Genomic DNA, 19,667 nt, shown 5'->3' with positions numbered 1-19,667 from the left:
GTCCCCACATTCCAAAAAACGTATGCGCCAAAAATTTTTTTTTCCGGCCGGCCGTCCGTCCGTCCGTCCGGCCGGATCATAAACTTAAATTGCAAGAGAACGGTGATAGATAGAGACTTCCGGTAAACGGCAAAGTTTAAATATCGACCTGAAGAAATCCGATTATGATGTCAAATTTTACCCCCCACCCCTCCGTCCGCCATTTTGAATAACCTCAAAATTTTGTTTTCGCTATATCTCAGCCCCTGTAAAAGATAAAAATCTGAAATTTTGATATGTTGTAGGGGCCATCAAGAGCTTTCCAACGATACCTCATTTTCGAAAATCGGTCAAGCCGTTTAGTCAATATGGCCGCCACAATTTTTCATCGAAAATCGACCATAACTCGAAAACGGCGTGACCGATTTTGATCAACCCGGGCTCAAATGAAAGCTCTCAACAAGCCCTACAACTCTCTAGAACATCGGAAGTTTCAAAAGTGACCGCTAGGGGGCCAATAATCAAAAAGAAAATTTTCGATGAGTTTTCGATGAATATTTCGAAAACGACGACATAAATTTTTTTCATTTTTTGATATGTTATAGCTGACTATATTATCTAGCTTCATGCCAAAAATGAAGAAAATCTATGGATCCGTTCTCGAGATATAGCCTTCCAAAGTTGGCATGTCATATCTTGGGTTCTACAAGTCCGATCTTGATCAACTCAAGCGCAAATGAAAGGTTTCGTAAATCTCTACAAATGTCTAGAACATTGCAATTTCGAGAAATGACCGCAAGAGGCGCTAAAATCAAAAACAAAGTTTTCGAAAATTTCGAACTCGAATTGTTCGAAAATGGCTACATACATTTTTTTCATTTTTCGATATGTTATAGCTGACTTCAAGACCTTTCCAACGATAGCTCAAAATCGAAAATCTATGAAGCCGTTCCCGAGATATGGCATTTATAATGTTTCTTGAGAGGAATTATTTTCATTTTCGTTTGATTGATGTTTTAAACTTCATTTTTTTCATAAATTGTGAACTTAAAAAAATTAGTCAGTGTTTTTCCGGGAATCAATTCTCGGAAATACTTTTCGCACTCATTGAACCCCCCATCATGTATTCCCCATACAAACTTGTATTTTTGACTACTTTTCCCGACTTTGCACATGACTTAAATTATTTGAATTTGGCGCCCTAAGTGTAGTAGTTTCAAAAGCCACCACTCCAGCTGCTTTTTTTCTGGTAGTGTTTGCTGAAGAGAAAATGAGACGGATGTATGTGCTACTGATACTGTTTAACTCACACGGAAGAATATTTACAATTTTCTCGCGTTTTCCGATAAGTTTTCATATGAAAATTGTGTTTTTTGTAAACAGAAAGCCACGCCGCGTCGTTGATATTAACGGCTCAAAACTTTCAAAATCCGCGCCAAAAAGGATCCACAGAAAATCCAGCGGGTTTCAAAGAAGTTTTCAAAGTTTCGTGAAACATGCTTCTTCTTCTTCTTCTGTTTTCCAACAAAATGTCAGTTTTTTTGGCAAATTTCGCTGTGTTTATATTGTGGCGTCTTCAGTGAAGTGAAAATTGATTATATTCGATTATTTAGGCTTAATTCCTTGATAAATTAGTGTAAAGTAGGGCGTAGATTCGCGTAGTGAAAGTATAAAGTGTGAAATACTCGTGAAGTGCAGTGAAAATTGATTAAAAAGGACTATGAGTGTTGTGGGGAATTTGGGTGGTGCGGGGGGAAATTTGTGTTGTGCTGGAGCCCCCGCCGCGGGGGCAAGTGATTTCTCTTCCCAGGTAAGTTCTTGTTTCTTTTATATGCGTTTTTTAAGTGAAAATCAAAATATTCATGAAAAAGCATGACAGAAGAACTTCCTAGCAAAAAAAAATTCGACAATGGAATCATTCCACGGAATTTTCTGCGGAATTTTTTTGTGTGTTATTTTCTAGGTTTTTAATTGATTTACATTTAGCTACACACCTACAAAAATATTAATATGAAAATATTTGGTATACGAACATCCTCAATTAGAAATTACATTAGTTTATTATGTGAAAGATCTAATATTTCAGTAAGTTGATATAAAAAAAAAACGCATATAAAAGAAAAATATTAAATCATTTTAGCTGTTTCTTTCAGACACAGCTTGTTTTTCATTTAAGTCAAATTCAGTTTATGTATGCTGAAAAAGTTTTTCTCGCTCAAAATATGCCTAACTTAGCTCTAGTTTTACTCGAGAAAAATTTTCTGCCTGGCAAAATAGTCTTAAAATTTTTTTTCAGTAGTTTTTAGGAAATTTTTATCTCGTAAGATGAAGAATAAATGTTCAAACTTACATAACCTGAATTTTACGTTTGTGGTGAAAAATTTAGAACTGTGGATTTTTAAGCTTAAAATGAGGAGAAATAAAACTCCGCTTAAGGGTTTTCATTGCAATTTTCCCGTAAATCACACTTTAACACTTTGAAGACCGAACATTTTTTACCTACGCGGAGGATCAAAATGGTCACCGTGTCCAACATAATAAAAAGGCCAAATATTAAATGCTTTGTTTATTGTAGATCTGCTTAGGGGAGACCTGGGTAAAAATAGTCAATTTGCATAAATCCTTATCTGCAGGATTCCCCAAGGGCAAGAAAATTTCCTCGATAGGTCATTCTTATAGGAAATTTCCTGGCCTACAACTTTGTCTCAGACCACTTTTCTCTATCTCCACGGGAAATATGAGTTTTCGAGCTTTTCCTAAACCCTTCCGCTTCTGACTTTTTTTAAACGCGGCGGGTAAATATAGTCACCAGTTGGCTAAATAAAGTCAGTCGAATTTTCCGACATTTCCAATGATTTTCCACCTGAGAGATTGATAGTAGTTGATAGCTAAACTTCTCACCTTTTGATCCGCGACAAGGAATTTCACTTTTCTATCCACTAAAACAGAGAATTTTGTGATTTTCTCAATCACGCCATTTTGCAACAATTGGATAGAAAATATGTCAAAAATTTCGAACTCCCATATGATTTACATGGGTTGACCCGATCTACCCCAAGGGGTATGTTTTGATTCAAATAATTGTACAGAAAAATCATTAAAAGTTAATGAAAAATACACATTGGCAACGTTTTCTGTAGTAACCCAGCTAGTGGGAAAAATTATCAGATTGGAAAATTGCTGAAGGAAAAGTTCGGAAAACGCGTTTTTCTCAATACGCAAAAGTTTGGGAAATGGGCCAAAAATCTATTTTCATTTTTAACTGCTAAAGTACTGATCGGATAACCTCCAAATTACTGTCAAAAATTATAGGTTGGTAGGGCTTTGCACCCTAATTTTTTCCGATTTTTCCGATGTATATCTTGGGAGAAATTGGCATTTGAAAATTCGAAAATGACTTTTTTTACCCCGGTCTCCCCTATTGAATGAGGATCGTAAGTTTAATTAATTCTTCATCTATTTCAAATATTATTGCCCCCAATTTCAAGATAATTGATAATGAAAAAAATGCGTAGAATCAATGCAAAATTGCCAATTCAAATCAAACTTTTTGCTAAAAATTTTGCCGATTTTTCTTAATGCGCCTGAATAATCATTTCGCTCAGTTCTCTAAGTAACTATCTGATCACTTCCGGCAATAAAATGAGTTCACAATAATTATTTTCATCGCGGAAAAGTTAACAAGACATCCAGATTTGAAAAATACGGGGTACAAACCTTAAAAGACTGTCAAAAATGTATGAGAATTTGAATGGGCACGGTGACCATTTTCATCCTCCGCATATAATTTCGACTTTGATCTTAATTAACTTTTTCGAGAGTTTCTTTTATCTATTTTAAAGTTATTGAAAATCCCTACACATAGACGTGATAATTATCACGATAGGTCCAATACATTTTAATCTATGACGGTGTTCAAAAAATCCTCCAAGTGTTAAATAAAATATTAATATGAAGTTATGTTGGTGCTAGAACATATGACATGCATGTCATGATTTTTTTTAAACGACTTCATGGCTGTCTTTTTCTCTCGCATACATAACCTCAAGTTTTTTCTTTCATGCGCAAGAATGTTGAGATTCATGGAGAAACCTTGTTAATTTTTGTTAAATTTTCAGAAATATTAATTTTCTTTCTCATTCGATAATAAAGTTAGGGCATAATTCACATACATATAGTAGAATAGGGTCTAATGGACAATATTGTAAGAAAATATAATTTGTAGAACCATCCTACGAAGCGAAAAATTTGTAATTAGAGCCCATAATAAATTTTAAATTTTTGTCTTTTTTTTCTCGTTCACAGGTAGATTCTGCGTGGGAAGAACCCTCGGCTCAAAGGGAGAGTCGAGAAGCCTACCCATCCGGGTACGGTTCTCTTGTTACATCCGTAACTCGAACCCGTGAGGGAGCCGTGAGGCACAAAAAGACAAATTTGACGAAACCTATGACGAATTTGACAAAAAGCTCTGCCAATGATGCTTCTGCCAAGCACTTTCGGATTATTAATCCGGAAGTGTTTGTCAGGGGTTCATTCAGTCAAGACAATATTGACCTCTTTGGGGGTTTTGCCAACAATAAGCAAAGTATGGCTAATTCGGTTGTTGCCATCGCGTATGCTCACGTGCTTGATCCAAGTTATTGGACAAGCACTACGATTGATGAGATCCTTTGCCAAGGGAACGAAGTATATATTTCCGCAAGAGAAAATACGTCAGAAATTTATCTAATTTCGGAAGAAATTCGCAAAGATTTTACGATAATGAGTAAGAATATCACTCTCGATTACGCGATTGATGATCTCGCGCTTGATTTGCATGGGGAACTATGCGGTAAGCATGAATTCGGAAATCTTCATGTGAAACTGATTGCTTTCTTTGAACGGTATACACATGGAGTCATCACTTGTGGTGACCTCAGCGTTGCTGTTTTGAAGACAAGCAACATGTTTTACATGTTTGATAGCCATTCAAGGGGATCGTTAGGCAAGTTTGTTGCTAAAGATGGTACATCTGTGCTTTGCGGATACAGTAATGTTTCCGATTTGCACGGGATTTTGATGTATAATCTTTCTCAGGGAGATATTAATTACAAAGGTACGAAGATGTTTACAGTGACTGCGTATAAAGTGGTACCAAATCATACAGAGGTAACATTAAAGATAAGTGAGCTTACTCCTTTGTGTGAGAGTGTTCAACACCAAGAATTAGAGGATGATAACAACGAATTAAATCGTGAAAATGATGTATGCTTAGAGCAATTCGGAACATCAGAGCCTACTGCAGCTTCTGATTTCTGGATTACACGTGCTCAAAAGAAGAATGCCTACGTGAAGAAGATTCTAAAATTTAAACGTAAACTGAAGAGAATGCATGAAAAGAGGATGCGCAGAGATTTACTTCACCGCGAAGATAAATATTTCGAAGATATGTCAAACGAGGAAGTCAAAGAAGAGTCAACATCAAAATCTCTTCCAGAGTTGAAGAACAAGAGTTTCGCAGTAATGTCTAAGAAGCAAAATGATGATTTTTCTGTAATCCAAACTGGAGGTGGATTTGTCAAGAAATCAAAACAAACGAGACAAGTAAGTTTTTACAAACAGTTCGGTATTGTTGTTCCAAACGTTTTTATTTGTGGCTCCTACAGTCAAGATAACGAAGCACTTTTTGGTTCAGACTCAAATAACAAACAGTGTACTGCATGTGCTGTAGTTGCACTTGCATACACTCATGTTATTCCTGTATCCAGTTGGAAAAGTGACACACTAAATGAAATTCTTTTGAAAGGGAATGATATATACAATATATCCCAACAATTCTATGAGTACTTGTCTGTAAATCAAGTTTGTAATGAATTTGAGATACTGGATACAAAAGTTAATATAGAGCTTGTTGAACTTTTTAAAGGTGACGAGTTCAATCCTCTCGCTATTGGTTTGCAAGGTGAGATCAAGGGGAAGAACGGACATAATAGTCTAGAATCTGCATTGCAGCACTTTTTTGAACATTTTAATTGCGGAGTATTTACAAGTGGATCCGTATCAGTCGCAATATTCAAAGCGAATGATCTATATTACTACTTTGACAGTCACTCGCGTGGGGCTTTTGGACAATTTGTTCAAGAAAAGGGCACATCCATCTTGTGTGGATATGCTGACTTTATTTCACTTCTAAATATTTTAAAATACAATTTTCTTTACGGAAACCTTGAATATGAAGACGAACGATTTTTTAGCATTACGCCAATATATATTAAAACGTGCAAAATTAGAGATGACATAAAATCTGAAGATAGTGTACCACATCTTGTAAATGAATATGAGGAGAGTAATATACAAAGTTTAAATGTAAATCAGCAAGGCTCTGAAATAAATAATCAATTTTTAAAATTAAATACAATACTTCAAAACAAGAAGGCATATAAAAAGCAGTTGAGAAAAACTAGTAGAGTTTATCGTACTAGAGAAAATGAAAACAGAAAGAGAAGACATATAGAAGAGCGTAATGACGATGTGAAACGACAAATGGAAAATGAGGCTAGAAAGCAAAGACTTAGAGAAGAGCGTAAAGACGACGTAAAACGACAAACAGAAAATGCGATTAGAAAGAAAAGACTTAGAGAAGAGCGTAAAGACGACGTAAAACGTCAAATGGAAAATGAGGCTAGAAAGAAAAGACTTAGAGAAGAGCGTAAAGACGACGTAAAACGACAAACAGAAAATACGGCTAGAAAGAAAAGACTCAGAGAAGAGCGTAAAGACGATGCAAAAAAACAAACGGAGAATCAGGCTAGAAAGATAAGACATATAAAAGAGCGTAAAGACGAAGTTAAACGACAAATTGAAAATGATAAAAGGCGACAGAGACATATAATTGAACGTAAAGATCCAGCAGTGAGAAGAAAAGAAAATATATCCAGAAAAATTAGGATGCAAAAGAAAAGTAAATCTTTAAATACTAAAAAATTTCCAAAACTTATTACTAAACGTAGCAAGAATTTGAAGTCGAGGAATATACAAATACGCTTTGTGAAAAAAATTAGAAAATCACAAAAATCTAATATTTTAGATAGAAAAAGTGAAAAATCAATTAAATTAAAATATGCTAATGTTGATCAATCAACTTTTGAAAACCAACTTATGATGTTTAGAGATAGGCTACAACGATCACTTAAGATTAAATCTAATTATAACTACAAAAAATTTAAAGGTACAAATATGAAAAAGAGAGTTAAAAGACTACAAGATAAAAGTCGTACTCTTTTAGAATTTTTTGAAAAGAGAAAAGAAGTTCCAGAATTCATATGTGGATGCTGTGAATGTATATTCTTTAAGCATAGTGTTAGAAAACTAAAAATTGATAAATGCAAATATTCCAACAAATCTGATCTGGAAGATTTTCTAAAGATTTCAGATTATTGTTGTAATACGTGTCTTTATTCTTTGAATAAAAATAAACTCCCAAAACTTGCTGTTAAAAATGGACTGGCATTTCCAGAAGTTCCAGATTGTATCAAAGAATTGAGCGATCTGGAAGAAAGGATGGTTGCACCGATTCTAAACTTTATGGAAATTCGCGAATTGAAAAAATATATGCTAAATCCTCAAAAAGGTCTTAAAGGCAGCGTTGTACACGTTCCGGTAGAAATAAATGACATGATTAAAGTTTTGCCTCGTAAACCAAATGAAATGAAAACCCTTCAAATTAAACTGAAACGGCACGAAGAATATAAAAACCATTATATGTTTGATACAGTCAGGCCTTGGATAATTATAGAAGCAATTAACTATTTGATTACAAAGCCACTCTATAAGTTAGAAGGTATAAGTCTCGATCCCAATTTCATAATTGATAACGTAAATAATCAAGAGATTCCTTTTATAGTTGATGTAAATGACTATGATTCGAAGAATACGGAAAATGAAATAACTAAAACTAATATTATTGAAATAATTGATGAAGAAGTGACAGAACAGGTATTGGATGATTCCAATTTCTCCAAAGATCGTAATTTTCAAGATATTCGTAATTCGACAACTTACGTTACAAATACTCACACTGATAGATTTATTGAAATTATTAATCATAATTTTGCGCATAATTTTATGTTCCAAACTAACTTGATTGAAGAACGAGGCCTAAAATGGGTAACGTCAAAGGGAAGGTACAAGAGAAACGTACAAATTCTATTTCTGAAACCAACTGGAAATTCCAAAATTGGTCATTGGGTAACAACTCTACATGAAAACGGATCTATAAAAGTTTATGATTCTTTGCATTGGAATTCACTTAATAACGATTGTATAAATTTTTTGAAAAAAATGTATCCCACAACTATGAAGAAGAGTAATGTCATTATATTTATGAATACGTTTCAGCAAAACGATACTTATTCTTGTGGTGTTCACGCTATTGCAAATAGTGTAGCTCTACTCAATAATATTGAACCAAGTAATCTATGCTATCAAGTCGGAGAAATGAGAAATCATTTGGCTGATATGCTAGATTCTGGTTCAATTTCTATGTTTCCTACAGTATATTCAATGCCAACGCAAGTATTTTTAGATGTGTATGATAGACCAACGCAAATAATTGAACAAAAAACTGAAATTGAAGAAATATCTGAAATTTCAGTTTATGATAGACCTACTCAATTGATTCCTACGGTGTATGATCAGCCTACACAAAAAATGTCACAAATTTTGCAATATGGTGATAAAAACAAAAATAATTCAGATAAACAAGAAAATCTAGAGGATATCATTGATTATGGAGATTGTGTACCAAATGAAGATATAATGGCAATGGATTTGAATGAGTATGTGACAGAAGCAAGCAAAATTCAAATTATGGCCCCTGGGCAGGGAAAAAAACCTATATATGCTAGTGCTAATAAAAACTTGGAATTCCTTTCTTTTCCAAAAATATATTGTGGTGAAAAATATGAAAACGAAAATATTTATTATTATCAACAAGTTAAATCGGAACAGCTTAGAAGAGATCGTAGATGTTGTACTCCAACGAAAGTTTTGTACAGTTGTAACAAAAAATTGCTACAATCTGTTCAAAGTTCAATAAATACGGCATTGCGAAAGTCAAAGAAAACGGAAACAACTACAGCTTCCGACGTCCTTAGTGAAAATAAATTGAGTAAACTCATTGAAAACGATGATGGTTTTAGGTATATGAAAAATATCTCCCTAACTCCTGGTTACCTTGCAGACAAACAGAATACTCTACTTGCCCAGATTAGACAATTGGGGAAACCACATTTCTTTATAACAACCACTTTTAGTGAACTGCATTGTCCAGAACTTCTACAAAACTTGGCTAAAAATGCAGGTCGAGAACTTACATTGCTAGAAAGCATGAATCTCGAAAAAGCAGAAAAAACACTCCTTATTCGTAATGATCCAGTAACGTGCGTTAGATATTTTACTCAAAAAGATAATAATCTTATGTCATTGCTAAAAATTGATCCCAATAAAAATTATGGAACGGGAAAAAATATTGTACAAAAATGCGGTCCTTTCGAAGATAATTACGTTATTGACTCTTTTGAAAGATATGAATTTCAAATGAGAGGAAGTGTACATTCACACAAACTTGTGTGGTTGAAAGATTTTCCAGAATTTGATGAAGAAAATACTCAATTCACTGAAAAGTATATTAGGAACGTCGAAAAATTTATGACGTGTAAGTACGTGGATCCAGAGAAATATCCATTGATTAAAAAGCAAATGCATAAACATTCAGAAACTTGTTATAAAGGTAAACGAAATATGTGTAGGTTTAACTTTCCTATACCACCAATGGATAGAACGGAAATTCTAATACCTTTTAGTAAGGAAGAAAGAGAGTTACATGATGTAAATGCTCTTAAAGAAATTTACAAAAGAATTTACAATGAGGTTAAAAATTTTTCAATCAAATTTGTAGATATGTCTTTTGAAGACTTTCTTTTTAAGCTTGACATAACAAGACAGCAATATATATTGGCTATTCGAAGCGTCATTAAGCGCCCACGCATGTTTCTTAAACGTAGTAGCCTAGAAGTAAACATAAATGCATATAATCGTGATATTTTGAATTACACTGAATCTAATATGGATATACAACCAGTCTTGGAGGTTAACGCTCTAGTAAAATATGTTGCAGATTACGTAACAAAATCTGACTCTGGAGTCACTAAAATTTTGAAAGATATAAGTACGGAAATAAAGGTTCATAAAAACTATACATTGGAAGAGAGATTGCGTAAATATGGAAATGGATTCCTAAATAATAAATTGGTTTCCGCACAGGAAGCAGCTTATTATTGTCTATCAATTCCCATAACTAAGTCAAGTAGAGGGTCAATTTATATAAATACTAGACCAATTAATGAACGAACTAGAATATTGAAACCAAAAAAAGATTTGCTTAACCTTCCAGAAGATTCTACTGACATATTTGCACAAGACATTGTACATAAATATGAGAAACGAAAAGGTTTGGATAACGTTAGTTTGATTGAATATGCAGCAGACTATACAGAAGTACGCAGAAACAATACGGATGACAGAAATGTTGACGAGATAGAAGCAAGAGAAAGAAAATATTCCAAAATTGTTAGATACAGAGGATATCTAGAGAAAGATGGGGATAATTATTACCGTGAGCAAATTTTGTTGTATTTACCATTCCGTAATGAAAAAACCGAAATTGAGGAGTGTGATCACCAAGCAAAATATTTTGCAAATCTAGATGCTATTAAAAAAAGTACGGGCTAAATTTTCTCCTGTATCGGAAAATGCGCTATCAGACGCGATTAATAATCGTGATAATGACGATGACAGTGACATTGATGATGATCCCGATAGAAATCGTCCAATACATAAATCTCAAGAAATTGATGTTCTACCCCCCGATCAAAAAACTGATAATCCAAAAGATAAATCATATAAATTCGTTAATCCAGTAAGAATATCTAAAGATAGTTTGTTCGAAAAATTGCAGTCACTCAATGAAAAACAAAGACAGATTGTAATGCATGTATATAAATGTTTTACGTCAAATAATTTGCCAATTCGAATATTTCTATCCGGCTCTGCGGGCGTAGGTAAAACACGTGTAATCAATTGTTTGTATCAATTGATTACATCGCATTATGATAATATGCCAAACGGTAATCCAGAAAGTTTGAAGGTTTTGGTTTGTGCACCAAGCGGTATGGCGGCATTTTTGATAAATGGTACAACTATTCATAGAGCCTTTGCTCTTCAAGTTACACAAAATCAGTCAAATACTGGTTTGAGTGATGATGTTGCAAATACTATTCGTTGTAAACTTCGTGATGTTAAACTAATTATAGTAGATGAAGTTTCTATGGTCGGATCTAATACATTTCTAAAAATGGATATGCGTTCGAGACAAATTTTTGGAGTCAATAGAAGTTTTGGAGGAAAATCTGTCATAATAGTAGGTGATCTAAATCAACTAAACCCAGTGAAAGACGTACCTATATATAAGCCACCAACTAAAAGTAATGCTAATATTTTTAATTCAAACCCTCTATGGGACGAATTCAAATACTTTGAATTGACTGAAATAATGCGTCAAAAAGACGATTTGGAATTCACAATAGCTTTGAATAATTTGGCCGCTGGGCGTATGACACAGGAAGATATAGCATTGATTAAATCTAGAACTGTTAAAGACCCTAGTGAAGTCCCTGATGAAGCAATTAGATTGTTTTATAAACGTGTAAATGTAGATTCATTTAATGAACGCAAAATTGCGAATTTTCCAGGAGAATTGTATATATCAACTGCAAAGGATAAAATAATAGAGAACAAAGCTACAAGTTCAAAACGGGAAAAGGAAAATCTTATACATATTCAAAATAGACCCCCAACAGATACAGGAGGACTAGTATATGAATTGCAATTGAAATTGGGTATAAAGTACATGATAATAAGCAATTTGGATGTTGAAGACGGTCTAGTAAATGGTGCTACCGGTGTATTGCGTCATATAACTTTTGATTCCTCGAATAATGTTATCAATTGTTTGGCTAGAATTCTTTGCGGAGAGAGTTGGAAAAACTCGTGCCAAGGAACAACGTTTTCAAAATTATATAAAAGAAAATAATTTGCAACCTAATTTGATTCCACTTGAAAAAGATACAGCTACTTTCTATTTGAGTAACAAAAACTCTTCTACAGTCGCTAGAAAACAATTTCCGCTAATTCCAGCTGAAGCACTAACTATTCACAAAAGCCAAGGTCAAACATATAAATCTATTTGTATTGATTACACTAAAAGAGAGGGCCTAACTATAGATATGGTATATGTAGGACTTAGCAGAGTAGAATCACTCAAAGGATTGCATATAATTGGTGAATTTGTTCAACCTAATTTTTCAAATTCGGCAAAACAAGCACAGGAAGTGATTAAAGTACTTAGAAACGAAAGATTTATTGAAGATCAATTTAAAGATATTCGTACGTCTGATAAAAATAAAGTAAAGATTTGTTATCACAATATTATTTCATTGCACAAGCATTTCAAAGACATTGATTGTGATTCATGGTATAAATATTTTAACATTGTAATTTTGTCAGAAACAAAAACAACTAAGAATTTTTCTGTTCCCTGTTTTAAAAATTATAAAGTACTTTATAGACAAGATAATGCAATAAGAAACATTGGAGGCCTCCTTTGTTACGTAAGAGATGAAGATAACGATATGGTTAAAATACTAACGGAAGATGTGAAAACTGATCTCACAAAAAAGTTTAGTTTAAGTCTTTTTGTTATTGAATATCAAAACTATCACAATAATTTTTATATTATTACTGGATATAAATCTCCAAAAGTTCCTTTTGATGTATTTAAAGAATCATTTGAAAATGTTTCTTCTAAAATACCTAGATATAGTCAAATTATTGTCATTGGAGACTTTAATTTTAATGTCTCTTCACATAAAACGGATGAGAAATTTTTAAATTACCTTAACCAGTATGGCTTGCAAAATAATTTGGATGCAGATCAATCCACAACGAAGTATGATAGTCAAATAGATATAGTTTTTTCAAATATTCCGTCAAATAATTTTACTGCTGGTATATATGATAGTTATTTTTCTGACCATCGTCCTGTTTATTGTACAGTAGGATCAATAGAAGAAAGTGAATCACCCGATGAAACAGATAATGTTCCAGAACTACCACCTTCGGAGATAACTCAAATTTTGCCATTAACAAATACATCAGATGATAAAAATTCTGTAAAAAGTAAAACTTTCTCTCAAGAAATTGAATCTAAGCCCATGAACACAGAAAATAGTAACGTGACTAATAACGTAGAAAACCAAAATTGGCCAGCTAATATTTTACATGAAAATGGCAAATACTTGTGGGAAGTGGAAGATATAAGTTTTCAAAATCAATTTGTAGAATTGCAACATATATATCGCTTTATGGATATTCTACATGCAACTTATCCCGATTATAGAAAAATTAATCCAACGTATGGATTTATCGATTATCATGAAGGTAATGATAAATGTCCAGTAATTCAACCAAATGAAAAACATTTGCAGTTTATAATTAGTTATGATCGACGTGAAAATTTTATTGGACATTGGACACTCGCGATTTATAACGGTAACGATAGAATTAATTATTATGATTCCATGAATGGTGAAATTCTAAATAGAGAAGCAGAAAGACTTCTAGGCGCATTGCACCCACATCTGAAACCACTAAGAAAATTTGTTACATTTCATACTGTAATGAGACAGCCAGATAACATAATGTGCGGAATTTTCGCTATTGCTAATGCAGTTAGTTATATCTTAGGAATAAATCCATGTGAACAAAAATATGACATTATGCGCATGAGAAATCATCTAAAACTAATACTAGTTGAAGGGGAAATTTTACCTTTTCCTACAATTTAGTAAAATGACACTTTTAATTTTAAATAATAAAGCTAAGGAAAATATTCCAAAAATTATTTAGAAAAACTATCCATCACGTGGAATTAGAAAATTTGGGGGGGGGGGGTTCGAGCATACAGAGGTGTGAACCAATGCAACAGGTAAATGTAAATTAACTTAATAATGTCTATTCAGATTAATATTTTCATCTTTTTAAATTATTGGGACAGCGGAATTTGATGGCCCATGTGGTGAAGTGAGTGTAGCGCCAAATTGTAGTGGGAGGAACGTGTCAGAGGGCAACACAATGTCGGATTTTCGAGAAGAATTGTTAGATGGATATACGTCAGGTGTGTCTGTATACCTGAGCTTCAGCTGATTGTCGTACGAACATATAAAGTTGCCATTTGTGAGCCGAATGTTGCATTGGACATACCCGAGTCGTTCAACGATGACACCTCTAGTCCAGCTAAACTTCCCACTGGGTGAGTATTTTGTGAATATCTCGTCTCCTTTTTTGAAGGAACGTTTCTTTGCACTGTGGCGTCTATTTTATTCATCCACTATCTTTATATTAATCCGGGCATTGTTTCCACAGGCAAATTTCGCAGCAAATCAAAAAAACAGTGCGTGGCTTCCACAACAACACACTCTCAGTAGGGGATTTTTTTCACGGGAGCTATTGAAATTGTTCTGCTTTTCGAGTGAGCGTTTGAGGGTGTCAACAAGCGCTCTACAGGCCATTACTTACGGAAGTTTACGGAGTTATGCTCAGGTGAGTAATACCATTCATCTTGCAAAAGTTTGCGAACATTTCATTGACGAATTGTGTTCTATTGTTTCTAACCAGGGTCTCCGAAAATCCAAAACGAGCGAAGATCTCGGTGAGTTTAATGAGCTTCCTGGAAGATTGCAGACGGTTGTGTTGCTTTTTGAATCAACTTGAAGTTCACGGGAAGTTGTGATGCTGCACCATTCACCACAACGTCGTCTTGGTAGGCATCTCTGGAAATGAGATCAGCCTTGAGAGTACATCAACATGCCCGAATTGATCCGCAGACATGTATTTGATCCGGAAGTCATAAACCAGTAGAATGAGTGATCACTGTTGAAGTCGATTGACTGTGTGTATTAGGAATGCCTTTTTTCGAGCCAAAAATGGACACGTGGTGAGTAGCGTGAAATTTCTTCCATAGATACATGGGAGAAATTTCTTCACTGCGTAGACGATGCTCAACCTCCTCTTTATTTACTTTCCGTGTCCGTCAACTTCCTTCAGGTATGGCAAAATGCTTTTCTATAGTCGTCCGGGTACTCGTGATTTGCGACACATCCAATTGCATATGATGAAGCTTTTGAGGCGACCACCTTTGGAAGTTGAGGATCTTAATGCGTCAGGAGCAGCTTGGAGGTGAGTATCTTCTTGATTTTGTGGAAAAATACCTCACACTCTGGTATCCATCACTATTTAATCCCCTTTTTTGCAATAGATGATCCAGAAGTACACGCAGCTCACTCATCAAGGAAATGAACTTCTCCCAGAATTGAATAGCGCCTAAGTAGCTGAACAATTCATTGACATTCTTCGGCGATGGCTTCAATTTTCGCCGGGTCTGGGCAAAGACCTTCTTGATCTGTAAGTACACCGAGGAATTTGATTTGAGGAACAAAGAACTTACATTTCCCTATCTTGACATGAAAATTCCACTCGTGAAGACGAAGAAAAACTCTCTTGAGGGTGGAGAAATGTTCATCAGAAGGATACTCGCGACGCAAATGTCATCAAAATAGACCATGACGACTGGTATTCCATGAAGCGCTCCACAATGCCTTGAAAAATCACAGGGACGCTGAGGATTCCGGGAGGGAGCCTGTTGAATCTGAAAACTCAATGTTGGGTGTCAGGAATTGACTCGACTCTTCATTCACTGGTATCTGAAGGTAAGCATCAGACAAATCCGCATGCGTAAGAATTCGCTTGTTTGAGAGTGTGCTGAACAAGCGATTGGGCTCCAGAATGGGATGGTGATTTGTTTCTACTGACTCATTCAACCCTGTCGAATAGACACCACAGTCCTAATCTTGCCGTTTTGTTTCTTCACGACAACAATAGGTGCAGCCCATATTGATTAATCCACTGGTCAGATTATGCCGGATAATTGCAGTCTCTGGAGTTCCTCATTGATTCTAGCTGTGGCTTTGATGCATAGACCCATCTCAGTGCTGAACATGATGGAAAAGGATTTCTGGAGATCCTTAACAGCTCAATCATTCATTCCATTAAATTCATTAAAAAAAAATAGGAAAAAAAAGTTTCACGTTTGGATCTAGGTATGACCCAATGAGCACGAAAGGGTTAACCTATCTCTCAAAATTTTATATGACAATACTTAGCAGAATGAATTTCTTTTAAATATATTATTTAGACTTAACTTAATCTTACTTAATGTTTCAAATTAAACCTACAAATGTATCAAAAAATTAGTAAAATAAAAAGTATGTTGTCCAAGAAAATTCTATACAAAAAAAATTATTCAAATTCGCGTGGATTTATTGCGCTTATAGTTATAGTTGAGGTTAAGACCTTTCCAACGATAACTCAAACTCGAAAATCTATGGAGCCGTTCCCGAGATATTGCGTTTTAAAGATTTCTTGGGGGATGACTTTTCAACTTTTCCCGACTTTGCGCATATTTAAATTAATTCGCGTTATAGTTTGCTCTCACAAAATTGGTACACTGAAAGAAACACAGCTCCCGTAAGCTTGGTCAGCTTACCAGTACATTTTTCTCTCCATCTTTTGGCTCTGCGCGCCTCTCTATTTTTCTGTCATGTTTATGCCGTATCTCATGTTTTATGTTGCTGCCGTCGTCTCTGGAATTAATACCAAAATGGACTGTTTATTCCGCCAATTCAGTTTGGGGGATGCCGTTCCCGAGGACTCGTGCTATGCGTGAAGCTTTTGGGATGATAAAGCTTTCACAAGTCATGAATACTTTAATAAACCGCCCCGATCCCCAAAAGCACTATGAGTTATGTTTTGCTTGTACCAACATATATTGCGTATTGCACGGTATGTATGTTTTACAAATGCAAAAACATTAAACATGCGGAAATTGACTTTTTTATTGCTAATCTTTGACTTTCTGAAATTGAATTAATTCCACTGAAATCCTCGAAAGTGATTGAATTTATTAAAAATTTAAGGAATGAATTTTGAAATAAAAAGCATTTCGTTATAAAGTTTTTTGGAGTTTTATCGGTTAAGGAATATTTTAAGGCATTTATGAGGAATTTCATCGTTTGAATAAACTTTATGTTATGAATTATGTGCATATATAATTTATAGTACATATAATAGCTCTCAAATTCATCCAAAGAGAGCTATAAAAAACATGCAGCTCCATAGAAGTTGAACATTATTTTCTTCTTCATTATTATGCACAAATTTCTAACAAGATATTTAGTGATGTTTGAAAGATAACTATTAAGTTTCATAAATATATACAAGCCCCACATTGCAGCTCATTAAGAACATTCTGGGCAGTGTTGGAGAAATATCCAGAAATTAGAGAACGACTGTCGGTACTTTAGTGAGTTTATTTACAAACTTTTGCCGTTGTTCCCTGTTGTAGGTTGTGAAACTTTTGGACTCCCAGTTTATTTAATAATGCATTAATGGGACACATACAACGAGTCTCTCTGGAAGTAAACATATATAGTGTAGAGATTTTCCAAAAAGGAGGAAAATGAAACAAATGAGAGGTAGCACCGTACATATGAAGATTGTTTCCAAAGAGAACATTTGTACGTAATATTTCTCATTATAGAAGCTTTTCATTTGCCTCTTCTTCAATATCAATTTAATCCTCTCGTTCCCAGGAAGGGTGCAAAATGCAATATCTATGAAATTCATAAAACTATGTTACGTTATGTGTATGGAGCTTCAACAAAGGCTTCTATTGCGATAGCTGTGAAATGATGGAGAAAATAACCCCCTTATTTCCTAATTAAGAACCCCCGTGAAAGGAGAGAATGGACAAAATCAAGGACAAAATTACTTCTTGTGATGACGAAGATTCTTGGCAGGCGGATTGAAATACAAACCCCCAAAGAAAGGACATATATGAAGGATAACGTAGACGATTAGTTTTATGAAGATTTTTTTCACTCCTCGAAACGTCCTTCCATTTTAGCTCAAGTTATAAGACAGTGAAATATGATAAAAAAAAAAGCTCACAGAGATGATACAAGAGAAAACAATAAAGTGATAGAATTGGGTCAAACATTCCTCGTTGTATCGAGAGAAGAAGTGCGAAAAGTTTGCTTCTACTGCAGAAATTTTTGTAAATTTTATTCCGCTGTGACGCTTTTGGAATCACAGCTTTTGTGTGTTTTTAAAAATTAGGAAGTCGTCTTTTTGGGCTGAAAATTAGTTCACCTACCATACCTACTTATTTTTTGCATATTTATTGATTGAGGAAAATTGGGAAAATTCTTTATTCCATCCAGTTACTGAGAAAGATACTATATCTAATGTCGAAAACTCATTCGAAAGTTTGTTTTCGCATGGCCATTCAAGCTTTGAAAGTTTAAAATAATTCATTTCATCCAACATGACAGCATCCATTTAAAAAGCTTCTCTAAGCTCAAATTAGATTAAATTTAATTACCTACCCTAATTAAATTTCATCTCTAGAAATTTAAAAGAATCATTATTCTTTAAGCAAAAGTGCCTTACCATTGTTATTTCTCAAAAGAAATCACATCAATGGACACCCGAAGCCAGTGTGTTGATGATGAAGGAGAGAAAATTTATTATTTTCCCCTATATATATTGCATATGTATATTCAAAGATACTTTGGAAACTTGACAATCTCCGTGGATAGCATGTCAGGATGGGAAAATCTTGTGAGTTTTTCCTGAACGGGTGATATATCAGGAAAGAGGGTGTTTGGACAATTGCCATCTCATGGAGTTACTCCTACATTATATAGTTTATGAATACACTACATACTTATGTGTAGTACACGACTTGTTCAATGCCGTGTATGTGCTGTGAATTTTTTGCAATGTGCACTTTTGCAGACTTTACGGCACCTTTACATGCACTCCACCAAGGAATTTTGATAATTTTCTTCACATACTCCAAGTGAAATAATTTTGGTACAATCGTCCTTTTTAAGTGTGTCACCCCCGTAGTGTGGGCGTGTGTGCTTGGAAAATTAATGGAAAAACTCACATTTGATATGCACAGAAGGCATTTGAAAGTAAACTGAATCCCATGGAAAAACTTCTTTTGCCGTTTCCCTGGCTGTTTGTACGGCAAAAGAGGTCGCATGAAGGGAAAAATAATTCTTTGAAAAGGTAGAGAGAGCGGAGGGATGTAAGTAACTGTATTGGGGGTAAAGTGAAGGTGTGTCAAGTCATGTCATATGTGCTCCTACGGAATAGATTATAATGTATCCCTATGGATTTAATTCCTTCGCAACCTCTTGGAAACCACTTAGCCAAAGATGTGAGTTGCAAAGTAAATTCAAGGCGAAGAAAATTTGTTTATTGAATAAAAGGAACAATGTTGGAATTTTGGATTTGAAATTATTATTCATAAGAGTTATTAACAAGAATTATAGCTAAAGGCGAGGTGGAATGGGTAATTTTACATAAATTATATTTTTGTAGCCCTCAAGAAAAGAGCGAGATATTTCGTAATACAATTTTCTAAAAAAAAAGTTTCCTTACGAGTTAAGAAAAAATTAGATTCT

At 34.4% G+C, this 19,667-nt stretch overlaps 1 protein-coding gene across 5 annotated transcripts; it reads left to right on the top strand.

The window, feature by feature from the left end:
• The first annotated feature begins 1,547 nt into the window (after positions 1-1,547).
• LOC129791330 (uncharacterized) lies at positions 1,548-16,415 on the top strand. 5 transcript variants are annotated; one of them, XM_055829472.1, is made up of 7 exons: positions 12,125-14,386; positions 14,500-14,676; positions 14,752-15,070; positions 15,181-15,312; positions 15,392-15,537; positions 15,618-15,842; positions 16,015-16,415. In XM_055829472.1, exon 1 carries the CDS (start codon positions 12,303-12,305, stop codon positions 13,920-13,922), a length of 1,620 nt encoding a protein of 539 aa, XP_055685447.1. In that variant the 5' UTR covers positions 12,125-12,302; the 3' UTR covers positions 13,923-14,386; positions 14,500-14,676; positions 14,752-15,070; positions 15,181-15,312; positions 15,392-15,537; positions 15,618-15,842; positions 16,015-16,415. The 5 variants fall into 5 exon arrangements, with proteins under 5 accessions (XP_055685465.1, XP_055685430.1, XP_055685447.1 ...); XM_055829490.1 differs by adding an exon at positions 1,548-1,789 and having other exon boundaries at positions 4,285-14,676; positions 14,752-15,312; positions 15,392-16,415; XM_055829463.1 differs by having other exon boundaries at positions 14,752-15,842.
• The last annotated feature ends 3,252 nt before the right edge of the window (positions 16,416-19,667 follow it).

The sequence above is a fragment of the Lutzomyia longipalpis genome, chromosome 1 (assembly GCF_024334085.1).
Source record: "Lutzomyia longipalpis isolate SR_M1_2022 chromosome 1, ASM2433408v1".
Lineage (NCBI taxonomy): Eukaryota > Metazoa > Arthropoda > Insecta > Diptera > Psychodidae > Lutzomyia > Lutzomyia longipalpis.
The sequence above is the reverse complement of the archived record's forward strand: the minus strand, read 5'-3'. Positions and strand labels throughout refer to the sequence as shown.